Source organism: Chiloscyllium plagiosum, chromosome 19 (assembly GCF_004010195.1).
Source record: "Chiloscyllium plagiosum isolate BGI_BamShark_2017 chromosome 19, ASM401019v2, whole genome shotgun sequence".
NCBI lineage: Eukaryota > Metazoa > Chordata > Chondrichthyes > Orectolobiformes > Hemiscylliidae > Chiloscyllium > Chiloscyllium plagiosum.
In genome coordinates this window covers 25,592,705-25,603,986 of record NC_057728.1, presented here as the reverse complement: position 1 = coordinate 25,603,986, position 11,282 = coordinate 25,592,705, and the positions used below count along the sequence as shown (strand labels likewise).

Below are 11,282 nucleotides of genomic sequence, written 5' to 3'. Positions count from 1 at the left end.
GTGCAAGATATGGCTTGTTAACTCCCTAGACAGCTGCCAGAACAACAGTTAGTTATTCTGTAGTAAGTAGCTGTTTCTTTGAAATTAATTACTCACAATATTAAACAATAAGTTCTAGTTAAAGATTCTCCAGAGAATCGTAGGGATGGCTTTCAACATAAAAATAGATACTTAAAACCAAAACACTTATGCCTATATGTGAAAATTAATTAGTTTTAGGAAACATTTTCTCCAACACCCTGAACAAAATAGATTGTTCACGGCCCAAAGTAAAAAGTAAAAAGAGTAGAAATAGCTGTATCTAACTTTACACTTCATAACTAACTTCAGAACAGAAATCAATATTACAATCTCATAGCAACTAGTCTGTTGTATGTTTACATATATAATTAGGACAGTGGGAAATATAAGAAGAGTAACTGAATGGAATACAATGAACAACAAAATTCAAACTGTCCTTAGAGATAAGCCAATCTGAGACAGATCAGAGAGAGTATAGCCATTGATTTTAGAATGCAAATGAATACAATGCATCAAAAGATCCCAAAGCCTAGAGATTATAGTGTCTGTTGAACACTAGAAGATTATGAGAGCCTGGGCTGTCTATAGGAATGCCCATCATCAATTAGGTGCTTTACAGGATTGGGTGCATGCCTTCAGAGGGAAGGGCTGTAACCACATTGTATGTGATCATACAATTAGAGTGTGTCATCGATCTCTCTTCCGATCTGAGCTAAAGATAAAGAGAAAAATTGCTTTCTCATGTCAAGGTCATATTCGGGAAAGATACTTTGGCCCTCAGCATGCATTAACTGGCTTCTGTTTGAATAAACATCTTCCACTTTCCTGAATCCTGCTTGCCTCCTGAGTTTTCATTTCCAGTCGCGGTTATGGTCTTACACATAGGAATGTCCAAATGGTATGTATCATATATGTACATTTACTTCAGTGTTAGATGTGATTTCAGTGCCATGATTCCATTATCATTTGTCCAGATGATATTGCAAAACATGTCTGCAAGTATAACAATGTCTGGTGTTTCTTAGCTCATTTTTACAGATGTAAATCAAAAGGCAGGCTGTAGTAGCAGCAATGCAAAGGGTGGCATATAGGTTTTATTCCTGAAGTAACATCTCTGTTATATAGGGGTAAGTTTTCAACCTGGGCTCTCTCAGGGGTAAAATTGGTGTAGTGGTTCACAGCCCATTAAATAAACGGGCAAACTTTCATTTCCATCAATGTAAAAAATTATCTCCATCCTTATCTAACAGTCACACTTTATCTAAATTCCTAAAAAAAAGTCATATTTGACATGTTTGCATATCGCAGATTACTTTTATGATGGCATTACTGTCACATTACAGTCTTGTATTGTAAGCATTTTAATTTTATTTTCTATTATGAAAGGATGGGAGTGGCTGAAATGCCACATGAGCATCATTACGTACCAGGTTTATTCTGTAACAGTGGACTGAGTGCTTATGAGTTCTAGCTCTGTTCGAATTTGCAGGATTCAATGATTAATCAGACAAACAGTCAATATTTGTTTGCTATTTTTGGGGAGAACTTCTTAAAGATATGACTACAAATTTTAGCTACTCTTCTTCCTTCCCTATACTCTCAAAGGAATGATATCTTTCATCTAGAGAACTATGAAGAGTTTCTTTTTGTGAGCAGTTAACTCCTGAGGTTGCACAATAGGTTTTTCAAAAGAAAAGTTCCAGTCCTTGTGATTATCTAGGATTAAATATTTGCTGCATGTCTTCCTGAAGGAGTTGCTTGTAAACGCTTACAGTTGTACAGCTGGGTCTGAATTGCTATGTCTTCAGAGAAAGAAGTCCATGGGCTAAATAATTATGGATATATAGTAAGTATCAATTATTTTCTGAAATAATGTGTTTTTCTTTATATTGTAAATATGATGATGTTCCAGTAAATATTAATGAAAAGTAATGAGAATTTTTCTGCTACTGATATAAAATGTAATTGTTGTTCATTTGTACTCCTGAAAAATAATCTAGTTGCTAGTTTTTGTGTTCTTCACCAACTTCCCTTTTATGTTAACGTAGGAATCCATACCTTTTAGTATATTCTCCTTGACCCCTTCTCAATATTCCTGCCCCATATGTACTAAATATGCTTAAGAAATCAGGAGGATTTTCTGTTAGGTACCAAATCTACGATCTGCCATCCCAATTTCCAATAAATCTATGAAATAAAATGGTGATTACGTGAAGCCGAATTCAGCCATAAAGACATCATTCACACACCAGCATTTAAGTCATAGGCCTTGCATAATGTTGTCTTGAAACTACAGACATACAAAAGAAGTTTGTTCTCTCTCCATTGTTCAATGTTTGGGGATGGTTTTAACGAGAAATAACTGCAATACCTATCATAAGGCTTTTATTTTGTAATCACGGAGATGATCTTAAGATCACTTTTCAAAATTCTGGTAAGGAAGTTCATTCTGTGTCATTAGGGGAACTCTAACCTTAACCTTAACCTGAACCCTAACCCTACATTTTCTTTTCAAATACCCAGTGTGTAGTGATTGTAACGAGGTTAGCCAGGTTGACCTTGTACAGTATGAGTTCTCTGACTGGGGCTGTTAATCTGGTCCAATCAGGGACCCCTGGAGTGTCAGACATCCTGTTCACGCTGAGAGCTGGCTCAAAGAGAGAGTAATCAGTGTCAAGGACTCTCCGTGTTTAAATAAAGAGTGTCTTGGTGGAGGGATACTGGCCTCTGTGGAGTTATTTCAATAGCAATAAGAGAAAAGCAAACTCCTGAAGAAATTCACACGCAATAGTTATCTTTATGTTGGGGTACACATTTCTGGCATCATGCCGTGATTTTGAAAGCTCGACTTGTTTGATCCTGCTGTTGAAGACTGTGCCCAGAATGTGGGAAGAATGTGTTATTTTTTCTGTGCAAATGACATCGGGATAGCTGAAAAGCAATGAGACACTTGTGGACCCACTGCTTTTTCAGTTATTAGAAGCCTGACTTTCCCTGAGGCACCAGAAACTTTCAAGAGTTGACAGATTTAGTTAAGGAATATTATAACCCAAAGCCTCCTTTAATTCTGAAACACTATTGGTCTTACTCAGCAACTCCAGAACCAAGGGAACCCATATTGGAATTTTTGACTAGGTTAAGATGACAGGCAGAAGCATGTGACTTTGGTTTAACTCTTACTGAGATACTGAGAGACTGTTTGGTATGTGGAATTAATGATGTAATAATGCAAAAGCATTATCAGTTGAAGCCCAGCTGGACTACCAACAGGATCTACAACCAGCTTTATCATTGGAAAATGCGGCAAGTAGAGCTTGAGTTGCAGAGTATTCCGATGGAGGTGGATTCCATTGCCAGGGCGATTAAGCTTGGGTAACACCACTTGAGTGAAGGTAATTGCATAGCTTTACTCATGATATATCCTGAATAGAGGGACTCTAGGTCAGCCCACAACAAAATCCTAAAACAAAGCCAAACCTTGTCAAATGGTTAAAATTTTCTGCAGGACCTGGGCCAGCAGGCTATTGTAGTTGCTGCTTGTATGTGGACACAAGACAGCAAAAAGGTCCCACTCAACCTATCATAGGCCGGTATCCAGGAGAGTGCACACCCTGGAAAGTCCAACTACATCTCATTTGGAACAGTTAAATTGCTTAGCAACATCCAAATCAGAACCAAACAAAATAAACATCTGATTAAATTGTTATCTGGTTCAAATGGAGGTCGATATGGTGAGGCCGTTTCAACGATGGCAAAAGCTATCTTTAAACAAAATTTGCCCCAGACTCCAACTCTTAAGTTTGCACAAGACCTCGGTGAGATGGAGAACCTACACCGGGAAAGATTTACAGATTAAGGGTCAACTTTGGTTCTGGCCTCTTATGACAGGCAGCAGGTTCAGTTACCACTGATTGTATAAAAGGCTCAGGTCCAAGCTAGATGGGGCAAAATTGGTTGAGAAAGATTCACTTTGATTGGCTTAACATTTTTCAATTAGAAAATGGCTACTTGTGTGAAGTCCTAATTAAAAACCCAAACATTTTTCAGGAAGGTCTAGAGACTATCATAGGAGCCAAAACCACTTTGCAAGTTGACCAGAAAGTGATTCCACGATTCTGCAAGACCTGCCCAGTGCCATTTGCCTTACGTGCAAAAGTAGAGGCAGAACTCAAAGGGCTGGGAAGCGAAGGAATCTTCAAACCAGTCCAGTTTGTGGAATGGGCAGCACTGGTTATACTGATTGTGAAGCCCAATGGGTCGATTTGCCTTTATGGGGATTTTAAACATATAGTAAACCACTTTTTGCAGCTGGATAAAGACCCAATCCCTCACATAGAGGATTTCTAAGCAATGCTGGCAGGGCAGGGGGGGGGAAGCTGACCTTCACGAAGCTGGACATGAGTCATGTGTACTTATCATTGTGGTTAGATGAGGAGTCCCAGAAGTATGTGACAATTAATGCCTATAAGAGTTTGTACCAATATATTAGACTGCTATCTGGGATATCGTCACCCTGTGCAATCTTTCAGCAGACGATGAAGTACATTTTACATGGAATACCACAAGTCACGATTTACCTAGATGACATGCTAATAACAGGAAAGACCAATAAGGAGCACTTAGAGAATTTGGACATAGTCCTTAGACATTTCCCCTAGGAGGGCATATGCCTAAGAAAGGAAAAGTGTGTGTTTCAGGCACCCCAAGTAACCTCCTTGGGCTCCAGAATTGACAAGACTGGATTACACCCGTTGGAATATAAAGTGAGGGTAATAAAGGTGCCCCGACTCCCACGTCTGTACCGGAGCTTAGGTCTTTCCTTGCACTGGTGAATTATTACAGAAAATTCATACATGACCTGGCAATCACCCTGGCACCTTTGCATCAATTCCTAAAAAAGTGTCAGCCTTGGAAATGGTTGTGTTGCCAAGCCATAGCTCTCAGGGAGGTGAAGAAACAGCTATCATCCTCTAAGAGATCTGGTATTGACATGCGATGCCTCCCCATACGGCATCGAGGTAGTATTAGCTCATAGGTGGCCCAATGGAGAGGAACGCCCAATAGCATATGCATCCAGAAGTTTGGCTAATGCAGAGCGTAAATACACACAGATAGAGAAGGAAGGTTTGGTGGTCATATTCGGAGTTATATTTGGAGATGCCCCAGGTGCAAGAGGGAAGCAATTGTGCATTACACGCTGCCTGTATCTGAGCACAGTTGGAGGAACCTGACCCATTGCTAAAATGCCCCAGAAGGAGCCATAGATTAAAATAAATAGCCTATGTCCTCTGACTCAAGGTGGGGGGGGGGATGTAGTGATTGTAATGAGGTCAGCCAGGTGGATCTAATGGAATATGAGTTCCCTGATTGAACCAAATTAACAGCCCCAATCAGGGACCTTGGCTGACAGACATAGATAGGAGCGTCAGAGGTTCTGTTCACTCTGAGAGAGCTGGATCAGTGTTAAGGACTCTGTACATGTAAATAAAGGGTGACTTGGTGATGTGCCTCTGTGGAGTTGCTTCACAATGAATCAGCATGCCTGTGCAAGCACCAGGTATTGGCTCAGCCAAAGGAAAATGCTGCTAATGCTGGGGTTAGCTTAGTCTGATGCTTGGTTTGTGAATCAGAGTAATGGCAACAGCATGGGTTGAATTCCTGGACTATTTAACGTTATAATAAAGGACTCTCCTTCTCAATCTCCCCACTAGCTTGTGGTTGGTGACCCTCAAATTAATCCATCAACAGTCATCTCTCTCTACTGAGAGATCAGCCCTATGGTCAGGTTGGACTATGGTGACTTTACTGCAGATGCTAAAAATCTGAAGAAAAGTTGCTGAAAAATTCTGTGGAAAGAAACAATTAATTTTACAGGTTGTGGGCAGCACGGTGGCACAGTGGTTAGCACTGCTGCCTCACAGCGCCAGAGACCCAGGTTCAATTCCCGCCTCAGGCGACTCTCTGTCTGGAATTTGCACATTCTCCCCGTGTCTGTGTGGGTTTCCTCCGGATGCTCTGGTTTCCTCCCACAGTCCAAAGATGTGCAGGTTAGGTGAATTGGCCATGCTAAATTGCCCGTAGTGTTAGGTGAAGGGGTAAATGTAGGGGTATGGGTGGATTGCGCTTCGGCGGATTGGTGTGGACTTGTTGGGCTGAAGGGCCTGTTTCCACACTCTAAGTAATCTAATAATAAAGTAATCTAATCTAATAATAGACTCTCTCCACTGACGCTGCTTGATGTGCAGAATTTTTCCAGCAAGTTTTGTTCGTATTTTACGCTGTCATATTGATCAGGGAGAGCTCATGTCCAGTAATCCAGATATCATTACCTCAATCAGAGATGCTGGAATTAGCTTCTGGGCCACTGACTGTTGAGTGGTTAAAAATTCTGAGAATTTCCTCCAAACTGTCAGTGTACTGTCACCAAACCAATCACAGCTGTTCACACCTCCACCTTTACAGCGATTCTGAGGAGTGGATGAGTCTTGCCAGCAATTTCCATGCTTGATTGTTCTTGATTGTTACCTAACAACTCATGCCAGAAAATGCCCACATTCAACATGAGGCAAGAGTGTGCTGTACTGCACGATACCAGTTAAAAGACTGGTCACCTAGATACAAGCATGAGAATTGAATTATTGGCAAGGACTTCTGTTGCTGTGAAACTATATTCTAACATGCGTCACTGCCTCAGGAACCGAAAGTAGGAATGGGCTGGGAGGTTGGCTGAAGAGTATTCCCTAAACTTGTTTTACTTTTTTTAATTTCAAAAAGATGTCACAATATTAAATTTCTACACCTGTCCTGAAAAATAAGTTTTGCAGGGGTAACTAAATTAAATCTAAAATTAAATGTTTGATAATTCCATAGTCAATCTGCAAGTCAACCTAAATTCTGATTAACTCAATAACTAATTAACTCACCCTGATAATTAAATATTTTGCATATTGTTCTATGTCTTTTGGCAAAACATAAATGGCAACAGGTTAAAACTGGTCAGAAAGGATTTAAGACAACTCATTGCAAGTAATTTTTAAAATAATTTAAATTGTTCTGTGGGTCATACACTTTTTAATTATCAATTAGAATGAAGATGGATACACTCACCAAACCAGTAAAATGGAGAAGATGGAGGACAACAGACTGTCTTCATTGAAGAAGAATGTGAACAAGATGACTTACTATGTCACTGATGTTCCTCCCTGGTATTTATGTATACTTCTTGGCACTCAGGTAAAAAACAGAGAGAGAGATAACAAGAGACAAAATCCTTTCCAGTCTCACGCCATCCTTACTCAGGCTGACATAATTGTGATATCATTGTTGCTGGTTTAGAATCCTGGAATTCCCTCCAAACTGTAGGTGTACTGGCATCAAACTAATCACAGCTGTTCAAGAAGGAAACACCCCACCACCTGTACAGGGATTCCGAGGAGTGGATAAGTCTTGCCAGCAATTTCCACACCTCAATAATTAATTTTTAAAAATATATTGCAATGTACTTCACAACAATTAAATACATTCAAAATATAGTTACTATTGTCATAGATACAAGCACAGCAACCTATTTATATTTAGCTAAATTAAAGAAACATCATTTCAGTAATCTTGCTCTCATGTTTTTGTTGAGAATGCTGGCACATCATATGTCAATGGATCTTTAGATTTTATTTAAAATTTTATCAACAGTTCTCTAGTCCTTCAACACTGCACTGAAATGCCAGCCACTGATGCCACTGAATCATCTGCTTAATGCCATAGTGGAACTCTGAAAGGAAACTTAACAAAGGGAGGAAAATTAAGAAAGAGAAATGGAAAGAAAATGGAGAGGAGATGCAATGATCACTGGTTGTTCGATCACCAATGAACCAACAATCAGATCTATTCAGCTCTTCTTCCTCTCTTTGAACATTTCGGAGACAGGGGAGAAAGACTAAGAGCTCCATTTCCACAAACGATGCAGTCACCCTTAACAGTATTTATTGATGAATAGGGAAAATAAAGGTTTTCTTTGCAAATTTTATAAGTGACAACATTCCTTTGATACTAAAATGTAAGAAGCAAAATAAGTAATAGTAGATACTCATCAATAGCGATTTTCAAGAAACTTGTGAAGGAATTTAAAGTTCTGTTTGAGAATACCAGCTGTTAGCAATGATTCTAATTTCTCAGTTACATCTCCCCAAGAACCATTTTTTGTTTTTCTACACGTGACATTGCCACCTTATTTTGATAAGATCATCCTTATTATCATTTAGTTTCTCATAATTTTCACCTTATCATGGACATTCCATTTTGTTCTCCCTTCCCACCACCCTTTGAAATTTACCAGTATTTTCTGTTTTCATTTTCAGAGTCTGTTGCATTTTGCTTCTGATTAAAATTCTATTTGTAATGACATTTTCTCCAGCATTATCTGACTGCTTTGGGAGGTACTGTAGCCATCCCTCTCCTTCTGTCTCGGGAGCTCTGTTTGCAACACGACCTCATCACACAGAGCTACCTTATCAGCACCATCTTCTTTGTCTCAGGAATCTGCACGCTACTTCAAGTTCTTTTTGGGGTTAGGTAAGATATCAATGTATTTTAATTTTCAACCTTTGTCAACAATCAAAACTAATTTTTTTCTATTTTATCACAGAGCTTTCATAAAATATGGCATAGTGCCCCCCCAGTCTTAGAGTCAAGATTAGAGTGGTGCTGGAAAAGCACAGCAGGTCAGGTAGCATCTGAGGAGCAGGAAAATCAACGTTTCAGGCAAAAACCCTTCAAGAGGAATCAGGAAAGCTCTTCATCATCTAATTCCTGATGAAGGGCTTTTTCCCGAAACGTTGATTTTCCTGTTCCTCGGATGCTGCCTGCCCTGCTGTGCTTTTCCAGCACCACTCTAATATTGACTCTAATATCCAGCATCTGCACTACCCACTTCTGTGCATCAGACATAGCCTGTTAGAATATTGTAATGTTAATCATTATATCTCAGAAGACTAGAATACAAAAAGAGAACAAGTTATGCTCAAACTGTACAAAGCTCTAGTCTTGAAATAATTATTTCAGTTCTGGGCACCACACCTCAGGATAATGTATTAGTCTTGGAGGTACAGATTAACTGGAATATAGCCTGGATTCCAACGTTCATATTACAAGGTGAGATTCTACAAACTAGAGTTGAATTGCTCAAAATCTAAAAGGTTGAGTTGTGATTTGATTGATATGTTCAAGTTATGAAGGGAACTACGGAGAGATGATAAAATGAAAACTTACTTCAATTAAAAAATCAGTCTAGCACTGCAGCACATAGTCTAAAAAATACAAAATTTCAAGCAGAGAAATTTGCAAAACAGCTCAATTAATAATTTAAAATCTGAGATTCATGAAATTTAGCGACACTAATACATAATAGGAAATGGAACAAAAGAAGTCAGGTTGAATTAAGGCACAAATCAGTCAGTAGCTACCTGAGTTGTGAAACAGCCTTTCCCTATGTTCCTCGTCAGGATGGTTGAGAACATTTTCAAAGAATACAATGGCAAGCAACAAAGCAGTTTCCATCAGTGCTGACATCTTTAAAATCTGTTTATCTTTTCATGACTCATACTAGCAACATCTATCATTTATAACCAATGATCAATTGCAAGACAGCGGGTATGACCTTGCCCAGCTGACCCAGCAATAATTACTGAGCATCAAATTTGTACTGAAACAAAAATGGGAGTGCTTGAGTTCAGGTATTTATGACTGTTTGACATTGCTTATGAAATCTGTGAATCTCTCGTTTCCCTCAGCAGTTTTGATGGGCATAGGTGATGTGCCAATGGTGCACTTGTTAACTTTAAATAAAACAGTGTCAGCTGTAACTGTTCTTTGACAGCCAATAGTATTAACTAGTCTGAGATCAATTTTTTAGGCTCATATATAAATCCATTAAAAAAAAACATGAATTTGTGGCGCTTACTGTAACAAGGAGAGTTGACCAATTTGTTATGTTTGTTTCAGGTTGCCAATTCTTCAAGGAGGGACATTTGCTTTCCTAACCCCTACCTTAGCCATGCTGTCTTTACCTCAATATAAATGTCCGGAGTGGACCTACAACAAAACACTAGTCAACGTCAGTGATCCAATCTTTATAGAAGTTTGGCAGACACGTATACGCGAGGTACTTCTAAAACAGCAGCTATTTTTTGTCTCACCACAGTGGATTAATGACCTTTCACCTTTAGCACTTGGGCTTGACTCAAGTCCATATTGATGAGCTGAAAGCTTTCTCTTGCAACAATGGTTGTCTGTACAAGGAGTGGGACAGATTTCATGTAATTTCTATTGGTCTTGGTTTGAATAGAATGTTAAAGTTCACTCAGTCGTTGATGTTATGATCAACACAGAGGCAAGGAGTTTTTTTTAAAATTGAGATCCTAGTCACCAACTTAAAGGAACCGCACGATGACAATTCAAGTTTTAAGATTTTATTGTAACAAAAAAGTAGAAAGAACATTTACTAAAATTTACTCATTCAGCAACTAACAAACGAAACTACTGAAAACGTAACCCTTAAGACTCTGATGGCCAAATTCTTTGAAGGCTTTTGACTCTAGGACATCTATCTCTGTTGAAAGGAAATCAGAGACCAAACATCAGTCTAAGCTGTTCTTGCCTTTGTATTCAGGGTGGGAAATATGTCAAGTACATTTTCAATAGCTTCTGACCTGGGCTTCCTTGTCCCCACAGTAATCAAACCAACCACAAATTTGAAGAAAGTCACATGACCCTCTACATTCTTCCATTTTATATTGAAGATACGGTGGGCAGCACGGTGGCACAGTGCCTCACAGCGCCAGAGACCCAGGTTCAATTCCGGCCTCAGGCGACTGACTGTGTGGAGTTTGCACTTTCTCCCCGTGTCTGTGTGGGTTTCCTCCCACAGTCCAAAGATGTGCAGGCCAGGTGAATTGGCCATGCTAAATTGCCCGTAGTGTTAGGTAAGGGGTAAATGTAGGGGTATGGGTGGGTTGCGGGTCGGTGTGGACTTATTGGGCCGAAGGGCCTGTTTCCACACTGTAATGTAATCTAATCTATACTGTCCAAGACATAATCACCCTAATACTAACAATTTGTTATGAAATAATGCCAATAAAATTTATTTTTGCTTTTCATTTGCATATTTAGTACAGCCTTGTCTCGCTTTTTGTCTATCCAGAGCAACCATGTATTCATATTGAAGTTTTAATATCCATTCAACAAAACATGTCCTTCTACACAGGTCC

The 11,282-nt window shown here is 39.2% G+C and overlaps 1 protein-coding gene across 2 annotated transcripts in view; it reads left to right on the top strand.

The window, feature by feature from the left end:
• The first annotated feature begins 804 nt into the window (after positions 1 to 804).
• The window catches only part of slc23a4 (solute carrier family 23 member 4), a 43,467-nt gene continuing 32,989 nt past the window's right edge, over positions 805 to 11,282 (top strand). Inside the window, exons 1-4 of one of the 2 annotated variants that reach the window (XM_043709380.1) lie at positions 805 to 919; positions 7,108 to 7,254; positions 8,432 to 8,589; positions 10,018 to 10,177. In XM_043709380.1, coding sequence (XP_043565315.1) covers positions 917 to 919; positions 7,108 to 7,254; positions 8,432 to 8,589; positions 10,018 to 10,177 — 468 coding nt within the window. In that variant the 5' untranslated portion in view covers positions 805 to 916. Of the gene's footprint in view, positions 920 to 1,465; positions 1,868 to 7,107; positions 7,255 to 8,431; positions 8,590 to 10,017; positions 10,178 to 11,282 lie in introns of those variants that run through there. The other variant, XM_043709379.1, reaches the window with a different exon arrangement.